Raw genomic sequence first — 20,059 nt, 5'->3', positions numbered from 1 at the left:
ACCTAACCATTCCCTCCAAACGTTTGTCTAGTTCTTCCTTGAATTTATTTAAGCTATCAACTTCCACAGCGACAGATGGAAGTTTGTTCCAGCAATCAACCACCCGCTGCTGGCTGAAGGAAAATTTCTGGATAGATGTGCGGAAATTTGTCTTCCATCCACAGCCTCTTCTTTTCCGAGACAAGGTTCCCATCGGTAATGATCGAGATTCCAAGAAATTTGATGGGCTGGTGCCATGGTTCTGGTGCCATGTAGGAGCTCAGAGAAAGCGTTGTTTGCAACGATAAAGCAGCATTGTGTACTTACCACATTATCAGAATCATCGGTAGGGTTTCCCGCATGTACCCATGGTCAAGCATCAGTCGAATTTCGCCATCGTGTAGCGCACACCAACTGATTTTATCCATTTTTTTCTTTTTTTTTTTAATTTATATGTCAATCTCTATATTATTTATGAGTTTTAAATATTTTACGTGCTCTATCTATTCTTAATGAAATTATTTTTCGGGGAACAGTTTTACTGCATTTCATACATATGGCATGTGAGTGCCTTCGGCCTAATTCCGCATGTTTACACTATTGTTTATCTATTTTGCAATTCACGGGACAATACACTATTTTATTCATTGTCATTTATTATAACACTTATTAATTCTTAGAAAACATTTGAAGAAGTATATCTTTAAAAATAAAATAAAATAAAATAACGCCAATGTCTGATCCAGGACGATAAGTACGTGAACCCATACTTATGTTATGTTATGTTATATTCTGTGAGAAAATGATTTCCTAGGTACAAGATTTCGCTTTACGTGATGATTTCCAGGAATTAGGAAGCATCAATCGCATAACTCTAACTCGAGGGAACACACACACACATACAAAAATTATATTATGGTCACTCGTAATTTCTTACATAAACCTGTATTTGTGTCTGTAAATTGCGTGTGTTCTCTGGTCGATTTGCATGTTTTGTTGGACGAAAAATCCCCAGTTTCTGAGGAAAAAAATCTTGCTATCTACGCCTGAGGCTGACTAACTCAGCCACGGAGTGAAAACACACTTGGACAGACAATTAAAAAACATTATAAAAGAAATTGCATCTAGTACTATGAAGCAGCAACCATAACCACAGTAATCGAGGAATCAAAGAAGGAGAAACAAACGACAGCGAATTTCTGGCGGCCTTCACGTGCAAGGAAACAAACACCTCAGAAAGGGACCGATTAACTCGGCCACTGTATAAAAATAAGCCATTTAAATTATCCAGTCTCGAATGGATTCGAATCGTTCGGTACCATTGTGTTAACCAAAAGTGGATTAAAGTTTCTTTTTACTGCTAAAATAGAGGGTGAAACAAGGAACATCATTATATCCATAATGAAATGGATATAATGCAGCTGTACATTCTATGATTTGGTTTGCTTCTTTAGCAACCCCACCACAACTAACTCGGCCCGTAACAAACGCTTGCCCCAACTACAAACGGATCGTATGACTGTTCCTAATGTATCGAATAACTAATCGTGTGTGTGTGTGTGTGTATATATATATATATCTGATCAACATTCGTACAAATTTTCAAACGGATCCATACATTCCTTCTAGGCAGAGAAATTAAAACGGCAACTGGCTTATTAATGAAACTATCAATCGATAATAATTCTTATTTTACTTTTTGTTTGTTTGTTTGTTTCCTACAGCAACTGAAGGACGTGTGGTTATTATGTCTCCGGGACTTCACACCTTTCCTTTCAAGTTAGGACTTCCGTTGGGATTGCCATCTACATTTCTTGGAAAGCATGGTTGGGTTCAATACTTCTGTAAAGCAGAACTACGTGAATTCAGTGGCGTTATCCACAAGAATCAGCAAGTGTTTATTGTGATGACCCCCATAGACCTGAATCTGGAACCATCTCTTTTAATGGTAAGCAAGCAAATAATCAATTGGTCGTTACTAAAATGAGATTGAAGGAAGAAAAGAGGATAATTTAAATTGCAAATTATGCCTTTACATACCTTACATATAAAGCATATTTTTTGTCTGTAGTAAATCACCGAAGTAGGTGAAATGGCATCGTTTTTGTTACACCTCATATTGTGAACGCCTTCACGAGTTGCCTGTTATTGCACTACCTCGAATAAGCAACGCTTCCACAGTAGAGAAGACTAATGTTGCATATTCTCGGCGGTTACCACCACCCAGATTTCGTTTGCACCGTTTCCAAGTTTTCCTTGGAAGCACCGTTTCCAAGTTTTTTGGCCTCTCAATCTGTTATATAATGAGTAACAACCCAGTTATGAATTTTAGCTCCACATTATGAGAAATGCCAGACGGTGTGCGACCTGTCGATGACCTAACAAAGCGATGCCATTTCACCCATTTCGGTGATTTACTACAAACTAAAACGATGTTTTGCACTAACTCTTTCGTCTAGTAAATTTTCCGTAGTCTGAGGCTTTCGCCCTAAACCATTTTTAACAAATTACGTATTTATTTTTTATGATTATTACATATAGGCATATTATTGGAAACGCTCTATCAGTACAAGATTGGGAAACCTTGTACGCTCAATGGCAACCTTCTTAGTACTCAGCATGAGTTCAACTAGTTTCATAAAAATAATCAGAATGGGAGCTACATCACTCTTGTTGCAATGCAACCTCCTAAGCTTGTTGTAGTCGAAAGTAAGATTTCTCTATCGAATACCACATGACAGACATCTCGGTTTTTTTTTTTTTTTTCGAGTTAAGGTACAGTGACTGTGGATGCATATATGATACAGCATTGGCTGTCATGCTTCTTGAACCATTTCAAACACCTTTAGCTCGATGGACAATAGCACTGCTTGCTACTGGTTGTCCTGATTGTCTTTTTAAAAAGTCGCATGTGGCAGGTTGGGATGTTTAGAATTTGCATCAAAGCAACTAAGATCATGAGGCGTTAGTATATCGTGTCTGTTAATTGCTTGCATTCAGTAGAATGCAAGCAATTAACAGACGCAATATACTGTCCTGTAACCCTTTTCCGAGACTGATTACCTTGGCCACGATATGAAAAACGCTCTTAAACTATACAGCACGACACAAACAAAACAGAGATGGACTGGAATTTGCGCAATGGATCCATCCATGCTATTGTTGTTTTTGGTGGTGGTGTTCAGTTTTCAGGAGCATCGGCGATAAGGCCATGTTGCTCCGTGTATATTGTGTGTGTTCAGAGGTCGATTTTCTGTTTGCTGAACGAAAACTAGAGTTTCCGGGAGAAAAAACCCATGCTACCCTCGCCTGAGAGCGACTAACCTCAACCACATTGTGAAAAAGACCCATAAAAATTCCTCCCGTCATCGACGGGATTCGAACTCAGATCTTTTCAGCCCGGTGTGGGGAGGACGGCGATCCTACCAGCTGTGCTACCCATGAGGGCCATTCATGCTATGACAGTGTTCCTCCCCCTCACCCTAACACTATAACAATCTATAGAGTTTTATACTGTGGAGGTTATTCGTTCAAGATGTGGATGCGTTAGTTCACAATTAGATCACATCTAGTTTGGTGTCACACACATACACCGATGAGCCAAAACATTATGACCAGCGAGTCGTTATGCAAATCGAAGCAACTGCAGGTGAACTACGGCGCGTGCGCAGGTCGGGACACGGTATAAAAAACACCTGATACTGAGCTACGTTAATCAGTGTTACTCTTGTTCTTCAGATGGGAAAGGCAGCGGACTTAAGCGAGTTTGACAAAGGCTAAATTGTAATGGCCAGACGACTGGGTCAGAGCATATCCGAAATGGCATGGCTGGTGGGACGCTCATAGTCAGCCGTGGTTAGTACCTACCGAAAGTGGTCCGAGGAGGGGGAACCCACGAACCGCAAGCGAGGTGTTGGACGACCACGGCTTATCGATGCTCGAGGTGAGCGAAGGCTCTCCAGGATGGTAGGATGGTACGTGGCAACGGAAAGGCGACTGTGACGCAACTCGCCGGTAATTGGAATGCTGGTGACGGGAGTAATGTGTCACAACACACAGTATATTGAACCCTGCTGCAAATGGGGCTGCGTAGCCACAGGCCGCTCCGAGTGCCCATGCTAACCACGGTTCGCCGGCGACAGCGCCTACAGTGGGCATGCGAGCATCGAAACTGGTCCTTGAGCGATTGCAAGAAGGTCGTCTGGTCCGATGAATCACGTTTCCTGTTGCACCATGTGGATGGCTGGGTTGTTTGTTTGTTTGTTATTTGTTTTTAGGAACATTAGCAACTAAGGCCATATTGCTCCGGGATATGCGGTGGTCATCCCTGACCTTTTCGCATCCTCCGTATTTGGTGGTGACGGTCTCGAACCCCGATCTAATCAAGAAGAGTGTGCTACGCACTGCTGCTCCTTCCCACCTGGCTACGGAGGCGCCCGATGGACGGGTACGTGTGCGTTGTTTACCTGGGGAAGTGCTGGCCCCTGGATGAACCGTGGGACGAAAACAATCCAGTGGTGGCGGTGTCATGCTTTGAGCGATGTTCTGCGGGAATACCCAAGGTCCAGTCATCCATGTCCCGGGCACTCTGGCGTCTACCACCTACCTAAACACCATTGCTGACCAGGTACACCCTTTCAAGGGCAACGGTCTTCCCCTCTGGCGGTGCAGTCTTTCAGCAGGATAATGCGCCATGCCACACCGACAGAATTATTCGAGACTGGTTCGCGGAACATGAAAGACTTCCAGGTATTTCCTGCCCTCAAAATTCCCCAGACATCAATCCCATCAAGCATCTGTGGTTTGTGTTGGAACAGCAACGCCGATCTGCGGCGTCTCAACCACGGACCTTACAGGAGTTAAAGGATCTGCTGGTTAAGTGTTGGTATCTGGTACCAATTAGAAATTTTGGTACCATTTAGAAATTTTGTAGCGTCCATGCCTAGCCGGGTACGAGCTTTTTTTGGCTGCACGTGAAGGACTAACATCATATTAGATAGGTGGTCATAATGTTTTGGCTCATCGGTGTAGTGCCTGCTGTATATTAGAGAAGAACCTAAATGTGGAGCATGATTAACAATTTTTCTTTGGTTATATACATAATAAATGAACTCTTTCGTCAGAACAGCTTTGTACCAATGAAGTACTATAGTTGGCTGGTTTTTGTAGGGTTTAGGCGCATCAGCAAATTGGGCCATATTGTGCTCTATATTATGTCTGTAAACTGCATGTGTTCTGAAAAAATCCGAGTTTTCGGAAGAAAAACCATGCTATCCTCGCCCAAGACCAACTAACTCGGCCACATTATGCAAAAGACTCAAAAATTCCTCGCGTCATTGACGGGATTCGAACTGAGATCTTTTCCACCCAGTTTGGGGAAGACAATGATTATACCAAGTGTTCCACCCACAAGGGCCCAATGAAGTATTTTAATTTTTTACTTTGAAGAGATATAGGATAACTGCGGTGTCTCAACCACGGACCTTACAGGAGTTAAAGGATCTGCTAAACTAACCTGTCTAATTAGGCTACATGAGGGAATGTTTGCCATAATTGAAAGTACATTATCAGACAGTAGAATGGCTGCTGAAAATGCTTTATAGTCCTATCTCTGACAAAATTGGCATTTGTTAGAGCTGGATTACACAGCTTTAAGATTTGCAAACTTTGTTAACTATCATAGTGAGCAGAAGAGTTGCTATAATCATATACATAATAAATGAACTCTTTCCTCAGAACTGATTTGCAAACTTTGTTAACTATCATAGTGAGCAGAAGAGTTGTTATAGTTATATACATAATAAATGAACTCTTTCCTCAGAACTGATGATTTGTATCAATCGTGCTTCCTGTTTGAACTGCCAAGTGCTTTGCTCCATGGCCCTACTTTTATCAAGATGCCCGAATAATACTTGGTGTAGCCATATGACGTCACAATCACTTATTTTGCATACAGTGATGCACTTACGCTATGACTGGGGTTTCTAGAATTTTGGCCAGTATGTGTATTTTAATTTGTTCTTTCCAATAATAAATATTGTTTTGACAGTAGTTCCCTTAACTTAGATTCTGTTTAGATTTTTTTTAGATCAAAGAACAATTAATGTCCAGATTTACAGGGTAATTTTTAATCATCATACTATTTCCTTTCATTACAATTTCGCCAACTCAAATCATTACTCAGTAGAGAAGAATTTGGAGATACTGTCGGCAACATTGAAAACTGCAGGAATTGTTCTGGAGTTCCTGGATGAAATTTTTGACAACATGGTGGTTTCTAATCGCTACCCTGAGGTGTATGGCAAGGAGTGGAGCCAACAATTTCAACCGATTTAAACCCATGTGATTTTATCTCTGCGGTTATCTGAAAGATAGAGTGTTTCAGAAGAATTCAAGAACACTCCTTGGCTGAGGAAAGTGATCGAAGATGAATTTTTTCTGCGTCGGTGGAAACGTTGGGGCATGATCATCGTTGCCTCACACTCCAGCGGAGACATATTATTGATCAACGTGGAGGACGCATTGAACATGTTGTGGAGTGAATTTCTCCAACACTGCTAAATACAGTTCAAGTGTTAATTTCTCTTTCTAAACAATATTTTACATTCTTCAGATGAATAAAACGGTATGATGAATAAAAAAAAAAAAAAAAAAAAAATCACCCTGTACTATAAGCTGGCTACAAAAATTTCTTGCAAACAATGTTCATGCATCACTTCATCCTCTGTCTTGATGAAACATTTCTTCCAGCAACCATTCCATTGTGAGATCGAGGAAAATCTCGGAGTGCCATGTCTTACTGCTGGTCCAATTACCTGTCGAATACGACTTGATCGCGGAGGTTATGTACCTGGAGAGAGTATTTGTATTTATGCTGCCATTGACAATACAAGCAAGGTGACAATACGTAGGACGAAAGCAGTTCTCACTGAGGTAATGCCATTTTAAAAATACTAAATATTAGAAAACCTTTTAATAAACGCTCCAGTGAACTTTGCACTTTAAAAAAAAATTTATAGTGTGTATAAATAATATACAGGGCATTTCAAAATTGCAAGGAACAAATATAGGAACATGTTCTATAGCTAAAATAAGAAAAAAGTTCCCAAAAACATGTCTCAAAAGTGTTTATTTACTAGGTATTAAACATTAACATATATCATAAAAAACTCTTGTTTATTTACCAAATATTAAACATTAACATAAATTACAAATCGTGTAAAACGCAAAAACATTGTAATGTTTAAATTTATGTCATAAAAATGTGAGTGTAAAAAGAACTTTAAACAGTACAAAGCATATGTACAAACACCAACATGAACAGTGTTGTTCTGCTACATGAATGATACCAATTACTTAGTAATCAGTGTGGCGGAGTACATATTAACCTGTCAAGTACGGTTATAACCAGCAATTACCATTAATTGAGTTTCGGATTGCAGGACGACGGCTTCATTGTTTACTGTGCATTTATTAAACTGATATTATGGAAGATACTACAAATCTGTTTACCTTTGCCAAGATAATCTGATATGATTTTAATTTATGGTGAGGTTCATAAGAATTCTGTAGCTGCTGTTCGAAGATACATCAAACAATTTCCAATCAACGAACGCCAAATCATAAAATATTTGTTGCATTGGACTTAGAGAAACAAGTGCACCGAAACTATTACGAGTGAGCGCTAGTAGAGGGCTATTTCCACGAATATTGGAAATATCCCTCTGCGAATACTGAATGGCAAATACACTGTGCTGGCACTTTATTAGGTACACCTCTTCTGTGCACACAAATGGTTTGTCCCACAACGTTGCAAGTCACATGACCACAGTTGTGGATATAAATGCAGCAGAACAACCTTTCTAGTATCAGTTAATCGCCCAAACCGTAACAAGAATGGGGAAAAGGGGTGATCTAACGGACTTCGAACGTGGCATGGTAGCAGGTGCAAGATGTGCAGGACAAAGCATCTCTGAAACGGCAGTTCTCTTGAACTTTTCACTCACCAGTTTCAAGGATGTATCGAGAATGGTGCAACAAACAGAAAACATGCTCTCTCAACAGCACTCCTGTGGAAGAAAATCGCTTGTTGATGAGAAAGGTCAGAGGAGGATGGCTAGGATTGTGCAAGCAAACAGACGGGCCACAATGTCGCACATCGCGTCAGAATACAACCTTGGTGCGCAGAACAAAATATCGCAACGGACCACTATTCGCACTTTGTAGCGAATGGGTTACAACAGCCGACGGCCACATCGCGTACCTTTGTAATCAATGAAGAACAAGAGAGCACGCCTCCTGTGGGCACAGCAATACCAGCACTGGACTATCGAGGATTGGAAAACAATTGCTTGGTCTGATGAGTCGAAGTTCCTGGTGCATCATGTTGATGGAAGACTCAGAATTTACCGAAAACAACATGAATCCATGGACCCGCCATGTCTGACGAATACTGTGCAAGGTGGTGGGGGCAGTATTATGGTGTGGGGAATGTTTTCTTGGCACACGTTGGGTCCATTGATACCCATGGATTCACGTCTGAATGCCACATCGTACCTTAACATCGTTGCTGACCAACTGCATCTTCAGTCAGATGGTTACTTCCACCAGGATAATGCGCCGGTGCACAAAGCCCGAATCACTATGGAATGGTTCCGGGAACATGACAATGACTTTTCTTTGCTGCAGTGGCCTGCTCAGTTCCTCGGATCTCAATCCTATTGAACATAGGCCGCCGTAGCCTAGTGGTCGGGCGCGCGGGTGCATAAGTATACGTGCCTTGAGTGACCGGGGTTCAAGCCCGTGACTACTGAATACGGTGCTGTTTCTTGTATTCTGTCTATCTTGTGAACTCCTCTGACCGTTTGGTCGTCCCGGAGTATAAACAGAAAATTTATTTATTTATTTTTATTTTATCATTGGGATGAGCTGGAAAGGGCTGTTCGCTGCAGGCCTACACTTCTGTCGAATCTCATGAAACTGTGTGAATCTCATGTCTGCATGGTACTCCATTCCTGCACAACGTTTTCAGCATCTTGTTCAATCCATGCCTAGACGAATTCAGGCTGTTTTAAAGGCTAAAGGAGGCTCAACACGTTACTAGCTACGTGTACCCAATAAAGTGGCAGCACAGTGTACTTCATGCTGTTGAAATATCTACCTACCAAAATTACTAGAAGGTTGTTAGATTCTGTAAATGTTTCAAGGTATGGAAGGCACTCCATGAATAGCAATCGTGTCCATTTCAGAGTACACAGATGCAAGAACTCGTGCCACAAGATATGAATAAAGCAGAAAATTTTGGAGTGGCTCATTTTGCGATGCACTCGTGATCCGCAATTTCTCGGCCATGTTCTGGTGGAATTCTCGATATACCTTTAACTTTAATGTTTAACTTTAAAACACTACAGTGTGTTTTTAACAGCAACACTTTCAGAAATGGCATACCTACATTGTCTGCGGAACAATTTGTGGTAACCATTTGAACATTACTAATGTTCAAACGGTTAATCGGCGGAGGATGCGGTCTATGCACGACGGTGCACCAGCCTACTTTTATTACGGGTCTGACTTTTTAAATACGGAGTACAATAACCGATGGAATCTGTCTGGAGACCCTTAATAATACAATAACTGATGGAATGGTCGTTTGATCATCATGGCCATTGCAGACCACCACTATCATCAGATCTCACATCCTTAGATGATTTGGTGTGGCGCCACATGAAATCCATGGTTTATTCTACGCGTATTGCCATGAAAGAGAAATCGCATTTTCTCTTTCATGCTGCACTAAACAAAATGGAGGTCACTTTGAGAGCTGCCTTAGATGTTTTCCTTTTAGCGGCTCATATTAGTTTATTTTTTACTTTTTACTTACTTATCTGTTGTCGTTCCAGCTTCTTGCCGGGTCGATAAGATAACCAGTCTTCTCTATTTAGTTCAATCTTACCTCCATTTCTCTCACTCCCATCAAATGTCTCTTCTCTCCACCTTTTCTTGTCATCTTCTTCTCGGCCTTCCTCTTGGTCTTTTACTCTCCATTTTCCTTTCTAACACCCTCTTTGGCAGTCTGTTATCCCCCATTCTTTTTACATGGCCAAACCATCTCACTCTGTTTCTCTCAATCATTTCTTGTAATCGTTCTTCTACGTTCTCCCGAATGGCCACGTTTCTTACTCTTGTTATTGTTGTAATACGATTTTAGGAGCATCGGCAACTAAAGCCATATTGCTCCGTATATACTCTCTGTAAATTGCGTGTGTTCTGTGGTCGATTTTCTGTTTGTTGGACGAAAAACCCGAGTTGCCGGGATAAAAAAAGCCATGCTACCCTTGCCTGCGATCGACTAACTCAGCCACGTTGTAAAATAGGTCCATAAAAATTCCTAACGTCATCGACAGGACTCGAACTCAGGTCTTTTCCACCCGGTGTGAAGAGAACGACTCTCTCTCTCTCTCTCTCTCCTGGTCTTTCCACACACACCTCTCAGAAACTTCATTTCCATCGCTTGCATTCTGATAATATCCTTCACCAACATTACCCATGATTCCGTTCCATAAGTTATTACTAGTACATAATAAGCTCTATAGAGTACCATTTTGCACTTCTCAGGTACCTCCTTTCTCCAAACAGTTACACAGTTATAAAACATACTTACTTTGTCTGCTCTTTTACATATCTCCTTACAGTTCTCCCTTCTATATCGACTGTATTTCCTAAATATCTGAAACTATCCACTTCTTCTATCCCTCAATAAAGACGTTAATTCCCTCCTTTCTTGTCATTCTCATTGCTTTACTCTTGGCATCACTAAACATTAAACTGTATTTCTTTGCCTTCTCTACCCAGCTTTCCGCCTGCTCCTGTACCCCCTTCTACACATCCCCATAAATGAACAAAAATCATCAGGAAATATCATTACTCTTATTTTTTTCTGTCCCAATTCTTTTTTCCACAATCTTCACTATATGAACAGTAGAGATGAGAGTGCACTACCCTGTCTCAGTACATTACTAAATTCAAACCAGCCTGTGTTTCCAACCATTGTTTTCACACAGCTTTCAATTTCTCTGTATACTCTCTATCAACGCCTTTCCTACTTTGTTTCCTTAACACTTCCCAAACTCCTCTTCTCTCTATGCTATCATACGCATTTTCAGTACCCAAAAAAGTCATGCACAGATCCCTTCTACACTCTTAATGTTTTTCTATCATTTGCCTCACAGAAAAAATTAGATGCGTGGTTGATCTGCAATTCCCTCATCCTTCTTTCAACCTTTTATCGAACTCTCCTCTCCATCCCTCTATAATTCTCACAATCAATCTTCTCTTCCAATCTGTCGGTATCCTTTTCTCTTTCCATACTATGTTCATTACTCTGTGCATCCATTGCAACCCTGCTTGGACAGTACATCTTACCATTTCTATATTCACTTTATCACACCCTGGCGATTTACCCCTTTCATATTTTCCATTTCTGCCACCACTTCACTGCTTAATGCCCCCTCCTCTCTTCACCTTACCTCTTCTTCCATTGTATCTCCTTTTTCTCTGCTGTTCAATAGCATCCTAAAATAGTCTTTCCACCTCCTTATTTCTTCTTCATTTGTGATTATTCTTCCCATCCCATTATACAGGTAATATTGCTCCTTCCTATCCCTTCTCCTATTCTTCACTAATCCAAATAACATCTTTTTTCCTATTATTAACATCCCGCAGATCTTGCAACCAACTCTCCAACCATCTCTTCTTTTATTTCGACTATTCTCTTTGCATCCCTTTTTGCTTCTTTATATTCGCTCTCTGACTCGTCCGTTGGGTTTTTACATCGCTTTCTAAAAGCCTTATTCTTCCTTAGAGTAGCCTCTTTTGATTTCTCGTTCCACCACTGTATCTCTTTCCATCTTCTCACACACTTCCTCCGCAGTCGCAACCAAAGCGTTTTTAAATCCTTCCCATTCCTCCTCTACTCCTTATACTTCATTCTGCTATTATCCAGTTGGACAGACAACTTGAGTAGTCGAGAAGACCCGCTAAAACCCGACTACTCAAGTTGTCTGTCCAACTGTCTAATAAAGTTTCGAGACTTTAGGACCTTCACATATTTTTTTTTCACTTCCATTATCCATAGATCATGGGTAATGGGAGAATGAAGGCCTCCGTTTCTCTATACATTTTTTTTATATTTTAATCCTCCTCTCGTCTTCTTTTATTTCTCTTTTTCATTAATGATATCACCCCTATAAATAGTTTATGATCACTGTCCATCGCTATTCCCTGTAGTACCTTAATATCCTTCACTCTCTCAACCATAGGTCACTACTAATCAATATGTATTCAATTATTGACTTCTGTTTCCCGTCACAGCTATACTTCGTACAACTGTGACTATGCTGTTTCTGGAACCACTTATTTTCCAACTTCTTAGTCCATTTCTCAAGTATAGGCCCAACATTCTTTGGCCCTCCTCACCTCTCCCTTTTCCAAACTTGCCTAAAACCTTTTCAGTTTCTTTTTATGTTTTGTAATTTGTGATTATCCCGGAAATAAAGACTTTTCAGACATGTTTATAGGACAGTTTTTAGGCGCATTATCATATATGCATAATGCACCTATTGTCCTCACCATGTCCGTCCCTTCCTCTGTCTGTCTGTTCGTCCGCCCTTCTGCATGTAACAACTCTCAGTAAGCAGATTTTTAAGAAATTTTACATTTCATGAAAATCTGTCCACTGAGAGTCGAGTTATTTTACATTTGGACCGTGCAAAAAGATTTGTCCAGCCATTCCAAATTTCATTAAAAAAATAGGACTAATAGAAATCGGACAATTATTATTATTGTTATTTACTTATTATATATATATATTTTTTCGTCCTCATGTAACAACTCGACTCCCAATGGATGGATTTTCATGAAATTTTATATTTCGACTCATAGAAAGGCTTGTTTAGCCATTTCATATTTCATTAAAATTGAACCGACCGAAATCTGACAGTTATTATTACTTTGCCCATCCGTCCGCATGTAATAACTCAAATCTCAGTGAATGTATTTAAGAAATTTCATAATTCGCTCTGTTAGATTTGTCAAGCCTTCCTATATTTCATTAAAAGGACCGATAGAAAGTCGGTAATTATTATATTTTTCATACGTATCACATAGGCTGTCCATATCATCATTCTCTTTCTTGGTGATTCCCTTCAAGCTCTCTCTCTCTCGGTAACTTAGAATTTTTTTTTTTATTTATTTATTTATTTATTTTTTTTTTGGCTGCTGCAGCAAAAGCTTTGGGCTTCCTTGCACCATATGGCTAATATAATAATAATATATCCTATATTGTAGCTGAAACACTGAATATCATTTTTGTTGCCATGCGCTGTTTGGAGGAATGAATTGGCAAAACAGCAGATACGTAGAAACGAAATTTTCTCAGTTCACTCATAAAAGTGGTGGCATCTTTTTATTATTATTATTATTAAAATCATGAATTATTAATATTTGTTAACCAGCCTGAAATTTAACGCGCTGCGTACATTAACTAACTTGTTCTTATCTTATTTTTAGGCTGTCAAATATGCTCTTAGCAATACGTGTTCCGTGCAATTTTGAAACACCCTGTATATAAAAATTTTTAAACATTAAATATATATTTATAAATAGCACATTTGATAGCTTAAATGGGAAAATTAATACCTGTACTCTTCTTTTATTTCAGACAATCCAATACACTGCTAAAAATAAACTCGTCCAAACTGAAACGCGAGAATTGGCCTCACTCCAAAAAGGGAGAATCTCACCTGGCTCACAGGATCAATGGCAGAACGAACTTCTTCATATTCCTCCTTTACCGCCTACTAATCTTCGTGGTTGTCACCTAATCAGGATTCAGTATGATGTCTATGTAAGTTGGATTCTTAAAACTACCGAAACAGAATGCATGAGCAAAAAGATAAGCACTTTCTGCTGATATTCTTATTCAGTAAAGCGCCATCCAAATACTTGTGAAAAGGATAAATGCAAACAAAAGAGTAACAATATAATATATCATTTAGTGTTGGTGATTCTTTTAAATAAAAAAAACTAACTTTTTTTTAGACATTTTAGGCTTTGTTCATAATTGTTATTTGTATTTTAACAATTAGTCATAAAATAATGGTTTACGAAACACTGTTATACCACGTTAAAGGAATCATTGCGAACTGCAACAATCAATGTTGAAGGGGTGCCAAATGCATCTTCGTTCAAGCAAAAATTAAAAATGAAACTATCAAAATTGATTAATTAATTAAAATTACGAAACAGATGAGCAAGGGCCTACACACTCGCCCAAGCAAGTACAGACGCAAAGTCTCCTGTTTAACGAATGGCGCAACTGCTGCCAGAAACAAGCCAGGAAACCCGACACTGCATCAAATCCAACAGGTGAATACAGACACCCACCTAAAAATACAAGCACGAGAAAGTTTGAGCGAATCACACTTCAAGAAGGCATCGGCTCTTTAGAAATTCCCAAACTGCTCACTTTTTGTCATGGCCTGCTAACTCCAAAAGAACATTGGAAGCACAACACAAAAATAAGTCTTGAATATGGATAATCCCCTAACTAGGTAGCAACTCAAACAAACCGGGGGGGGGGGTAAATTTCTATGTCGACCGAAGCCAATCGACAAGTAGGTACTGCAATATAAAAAAAAAAAAAAAACATTTGAAATAATGAAAACTGTGAAAAAAAAGCACCAGGAAGCGAAACAAAAGTGTAAAAAAAAGCTATGAGAAATATAAAAACATTGAGAATAAAATTCGTATTTATTATATACAATTAACTGATTACAGTTCTATCACGCGCCTCGTTACCGGTACTAATCCCCCCCCCATCCCATCGCTCCTATTCGAACGCATCAAATGCGAATTCGGTGTAATGTAATGAAAATACTGTAACGATATACTGAGGTGTGCGAATCCCCGTTTTTTATTTGTTTATTTTATTTTTTGTTATTAAAAGCTAAATATATTCGAAACTGAAAAATATATACTCAAATATCAGCAACGCAATACAAAGCTTAAGCCCCCTCCCTTCCTTCACAAGAAGAGGTACTGGATAAGCATACGCAAGGTGACAATATGAAAAGAGAAGTACTGATAATGTTAGTCTCCCCCTCCCAATTATAAACCTTGTTAGCAATGTGTTATTTCTGTTCAGGTAGAACAAGATAATGAAACATGCCACATACAGATTACAAAACTGCCTGTAATGTTCCATCCATTTTCACTTTTTGAATATCGACACCATTTATCATGAGGTAACAAATAATGTCCTGCTGAATTAAATTAGATGTCAATAAATAAATAAAAAAAAAGACAGTACCATGTTAACTAAACATGAAGGAATTCTACTTGTTTCTCTGTAATGATACATAAAAATAATAATAAAATCGCACTTAAACTGACATACATATGATTAAACTAGACACCTTGCCAATGATATGCTATATAAGCAAATTTGAACCTCTCCATAGACATTAAAAACTTACATAAGGCAAACTAGTAATAGTTTACTGCAGTTTTAAAATTTCAAAACCCTTCCAATTGTTCCTAGCATAGCTTTTATGTATCAGTTAACAATTATAACAGAAATATTACAATACCTGATATTATGCAGCTAAAACCAGTGCATAATACATAAATCCAGCGGTGGTCACTATGTGCATTTTTTTTTTTTTTTACTTTAAACATATAGCAATTATTTTTAAATTTTATATAATACTGCATTTTATGGATATCTAGTCAATTTAGAAGCAGACGATATTTTTTACAAAGTAATGTTCCTTCATAATAGATAGCCAGCAAACTAATTACTTATACAAGAACAGGAAAGTTTATACGTCAAGCCTGTTGAAATCAATTATTCACTTTATTTCTACTAACTACATGTATTTTCTAATTCACCTACGAGTATTGTTTGACATTTTTTTTCTTACATAAATGCAAGGCATTTAATAAACTTAAGACCAAACCACATTAACGATGGCGATACAATATATCAAGCCTACTCAAACTTCCCTCTCTAAATTTCATTATCCCCATGACAACTCAAAATTGCCAGCAGATGGCGATGGCATACATTCACTCGCGATCTTTTTTATCATTACCAACCTTATAAATATTCACAATTAAATTTGTAAAATAAATAAATTCATTCCTTGAATTTTATAAAATTTTATTATAAATTTTATTTATAAAATTTAGTTTAATAAATAACAGCATTAACTCATTTGTAACAATAGTTCAGTAGGCAATCAACATTACATAATACCAACGCATGATATATTTTTTTAATACTTGGAAAAGAAAGATAAGACATTAATGTACAAAGAAAAGAAACAGAAAAATAAATATGATGAAATAGGCCAAATTTCAAAAATGTTCCACATTGACAGTTCATTCACTTTTCCGATTTTTAAACGAAGGAATGGGGAAATATATCCCCTGTCCTGAAAGGTTGGTAAGTAACGATTCGAAGAAGGAAGGAATGATAATTCAAAAATAGTAGTAGTAGTAGTAGTAGTGGCATGTGATGCAAGAAAGCAAGTGTATGAGCTTATGCAGCATCAGCCAAAAAAAAAAAAAAAAATCACACCATTCCCTCCAAATGCCTGTCCAGTTCCTCCTTAAATTTATTTAACCTATCAACTTCCACAACGATAGATGGAAGTTTGTTCCAGCAATTAACCACCCTCTGGCTAAATGCAAATTTCCGCACATCTATTCTACATCTGTCTTTTCTTAATTTGAATTTATGCCCCCTTAGGTTTGTAATCTGAACAAGTGGAAGGATTCCATTAGAATTCAGCGTGATCAACCCATTCAAATGTTCCACATTAACGATTCATTCACTTTTCCGACTTTTAAACAAGGATATGAGAGGTACATCCTGATAATCGCACCCCCAAAAAGATATAATAATAACATTTTTAGCTTAGGACGTAATATTTTATTTTCAGCCTCAGCTTTCCCTCCCTCCGCAGATTTTTTATTATTTTTGAGGAGGGGGAGTTATAACTTGTTCACTTGAAGGATATTCTCTAAGATAACATTTCTTAAAACTATGGGTCCATCGAAATGCTTCGAGTGGTCCACGAATAATGTCTGAAATTCCTATTAACATTTAAAAACTGAAACCACTTAGAGCATAGAAAGAATTTTGTTAAGCATGAGGGTTCAGAAAATGTTTTTCAAACTAAAAGGAATAAAAGAGGTCCTAATATCGCTAAAGTTTGAGAATCACTTTTCTCTAACACATCCTTTTTTCTGAAGACGCAATGAGTGCTTCTTCTTGTCTATAACACTGAGTGTTAGGCGCGAAAGCAACTAAGGCTATGAAGCGACAGCACGTTGTCTGTAAATTGCATGTATTCTATAGTTGATTTCCTTTGCTGGACTAAAAATGTTTCCAGGAGAAAAATACATGCACTCTCGCCGCCTAACACCGACTAAGTCGGCTTCCATGTTGTAAAAAAAGCCCATAACAGTTCCTTGCTTCATTGACGGGATTAGAAAGTGGCATTTTCAACCCGGTGTAGGGAGGATGGTGGTTATATCCTCCACGAGGGTCCTGGGTTAGTGTAGGTGACCTTATCTATTCTGTAATTTTAATTAATTTATTTATTTTATTTGCTAGTTTGATTTTTTTAATATTCGCTTGAATGAAAGTGGCAGTTGGCGCCTCTTCCGCATTACTCGTTGCAGATTGCAACAATTCCTTTAACCAGGTTTCATTGCATTTTAATTTTTGAAATCGTTATTTGGTTACACCACGCTTCATTACATTTTAGTAATAAAAATATTTCCGTGAGTCTTCCGATGATTTCTATTTCAACTGTTAACTCGTATTGAACGGTATAAATGTGAAAATAAATACTATCTCGCCTCATGCTATATTCGAAATACTCAATTTTTTTATTTATTATTATTTTTTTAATTTGTCCTCGGTAGCGTCATCCTGGACAGTATAGCAGTTTCGCTACTTGTCACTCGTCTGGGTGCGAGTCCCGTCGCAGACTGGCGAATTTTCTGAAGGCTTCTTCAATCGGGCTGTAGTTAGTCGATCATTAGCATTAGCAGCAGTGGCAAATACAAGAAAGCAAGCTTATACAGCATCAGCCAAAAAAAAAAAAAAAAAAAAACAAACGACAATTATCCTTCCACCAATTCATTCTCTCCAATGCTTGTCTAGTTCTTCCTTGAATTTATTTAAGCTATCAACTTTCACAACAACAGATGGAAGTTTGTTCAGCAATCAACCACCCGCTAGCTAAAGGCAAACTTCCGCACATCTGTTCTGCAACCGTCCTTCTTCAATTTGAATTTGCGCCCCCCCCCCCCTCATGTGTGTAGTCCGAGCAAGAGGAAGGAGGAGTAGGATTCCACTGAGTTATTCTGGGTTTTTCAGCCCTCACAAAATGCAAATTGATCCGTGAACAGACACTTGTGCATACATAATAGACACAGCGCAATATGCTCTAAGTCGCTGATGTGCCTAAAAAGTATTGTACTACTATTTACTACTATATATTTTTTAAATAATGAAATTAATAAATATATTAATTATGGTTGTTTTTAGACAGATTAAATAGGAACAGGTAGCCAACTTTGGTGAAGAGTTTTCAGCGCCATCAGACGAAAATATCATTCTTTGTGTGTCATTTATATTCAGAGACACTTGTATATTTCCGTTTCGATTGCATTAACAGTTTTCTTAAGTAATTTTTTTGTTATATCTAAAAAATAATTACATTGCATTTACATATTAATATGGCATTTGATTTTTCTTCAAAATAACTTGAGAATTTCAGGTAGTTTTGCATATTTAATGGTAATATTTCAATTAATTTTAACAGACTTTAAAGAATCTGTGTAAGTCACGTTTATCAAAATGATGAACTTGTGCTGTTGTTGGGTTTTAGACGCATCAGCAACTTAGTCCATATTGCTGGCTGCAAACCCGAATTTCCGGCAGGTAAAACCATGCTACACTCCCCTGAAACTCCGATACATTGTGAAAAGGGCCCATAAAAACTCCTCGCGTCACTGACAGGATTCGAACTCAGCTCTTTTCCAACCTGCATGGGGAGGACTATGATTATACCAACTGTGAAACCCACGAGGGGTCCACGAGATTAGTTTGAAAATTGGATGCTATATAGTTATAAGGACAGATATCCCTAATACGGATGTGATGGAGCGTTATTATTTATTTATTTATTTTGGATTGTTTACAATAGTAAAATTTCATAAATTTCTTACTCAATTTCTTGCTGAATTTCTTACTATTTTCACTGAAATAATTTTGTATTTGCAGTTTATTATTATACCAAGAGGTCCGGATCGCGAGATAAAACTTCAGCTTCCAATTATGATTGCAACCTACCCAGTAAAAAATAAAGATGGAACTGTCAAACGGAGAAAAGGTACATACTATCCATCAACATTACCAGTGTTTCGACCGTGGCTGAAAGCAGAAGTATTAAAATCTTGAGAATTTCATTTCATTGACTTCATCGTACTCTTTCGTGATTGTCTCTAATCTCTCTCTATAACATCACTTGATTTATTAACTTGCAGGCTGTATAAACTATGCACAATGTATTGTTGTTAAGAAAAAAATATTTTATGCTTAAACATTAACTTTAGGCACTACAAACACCGTGTCAGGATTGAAATTAAATTTCGTTAGCACTTTGGTATTGTTCAAATACACGCAGTATACACACATAAGTCATTTAAACATGTATATATTTTACTGTGAATAAATACTTAAGCAAGACTTTGAGTAATATTTATTAGAATGCATCCGTACACCAATACAAACTTCCCCGCTTTTGTGAGCGCTCAGATGCATCTGTCTATTGAAAAGTAATGCCATTTGACTGTTGTTGCATTGTAAAATCCATTTTGTCTGGAACTATATCAATGTCCGAGTGTTTCTGACAATGCTGAGTCCCTTTAGGGGCCCAGCGGCTAAATGAACAGAGGAACAACGGTACACGACACTACACGTATACAAAATCCATACACCTTT

General features: G+C 38.2%; 1 protein-coding gene across 1 annotated transcript in view; it reads left to right on the top strand.

The window, feature by feature from the left end:
- LOC150083384 (arrestin domain-containing protein 3-like) overlaps positions 1–19,516 on the top strand; it is a 91,702-nt gene extending 72,186 nt beyond the window's left edge. The window contains exons 3-6 of the mRNA XM_090377234.1: positions 1,713–1,927; positions 6,730–6,912; positions 13,697–13,882; positions 19,340–19,516. Coding sequence (XP_090233360.1) covers positions 1,713–1,927; positions 6,730–6,912; positions 13,697–13,882; positions 19,340–19,516 — 761 coding nt within the window. The remainder of the gene's footprint in view (positions 1–1,712; positions 1,928–6,729; positions 6,913–13,696; positions 13,883–19,339) is intronic.
- Positions 19,517–20,059: the final 543 nt, after the last annotated feature.

Source organism: Mastigoproctus giganteus, chromosome 7, assembly GCF_048544385.1.
Source record: "Mastigoproctus giganteus isolate SK-2022 chromosome 7, ASM4854438v1, whole genome shotgun sequence".
In the NCBI taxonomy this organism is placed as follows: domain Eukaryota; kingdom Metazoa; phylum Arthropoda; class Arachnida; order Uropygi; family Thelyphonidae; genus Mastigoproctus; species Mastigoproctus giganteus.
This window is presented reverse-complemented; position numbering and strand designations above follow the sequence as displayed.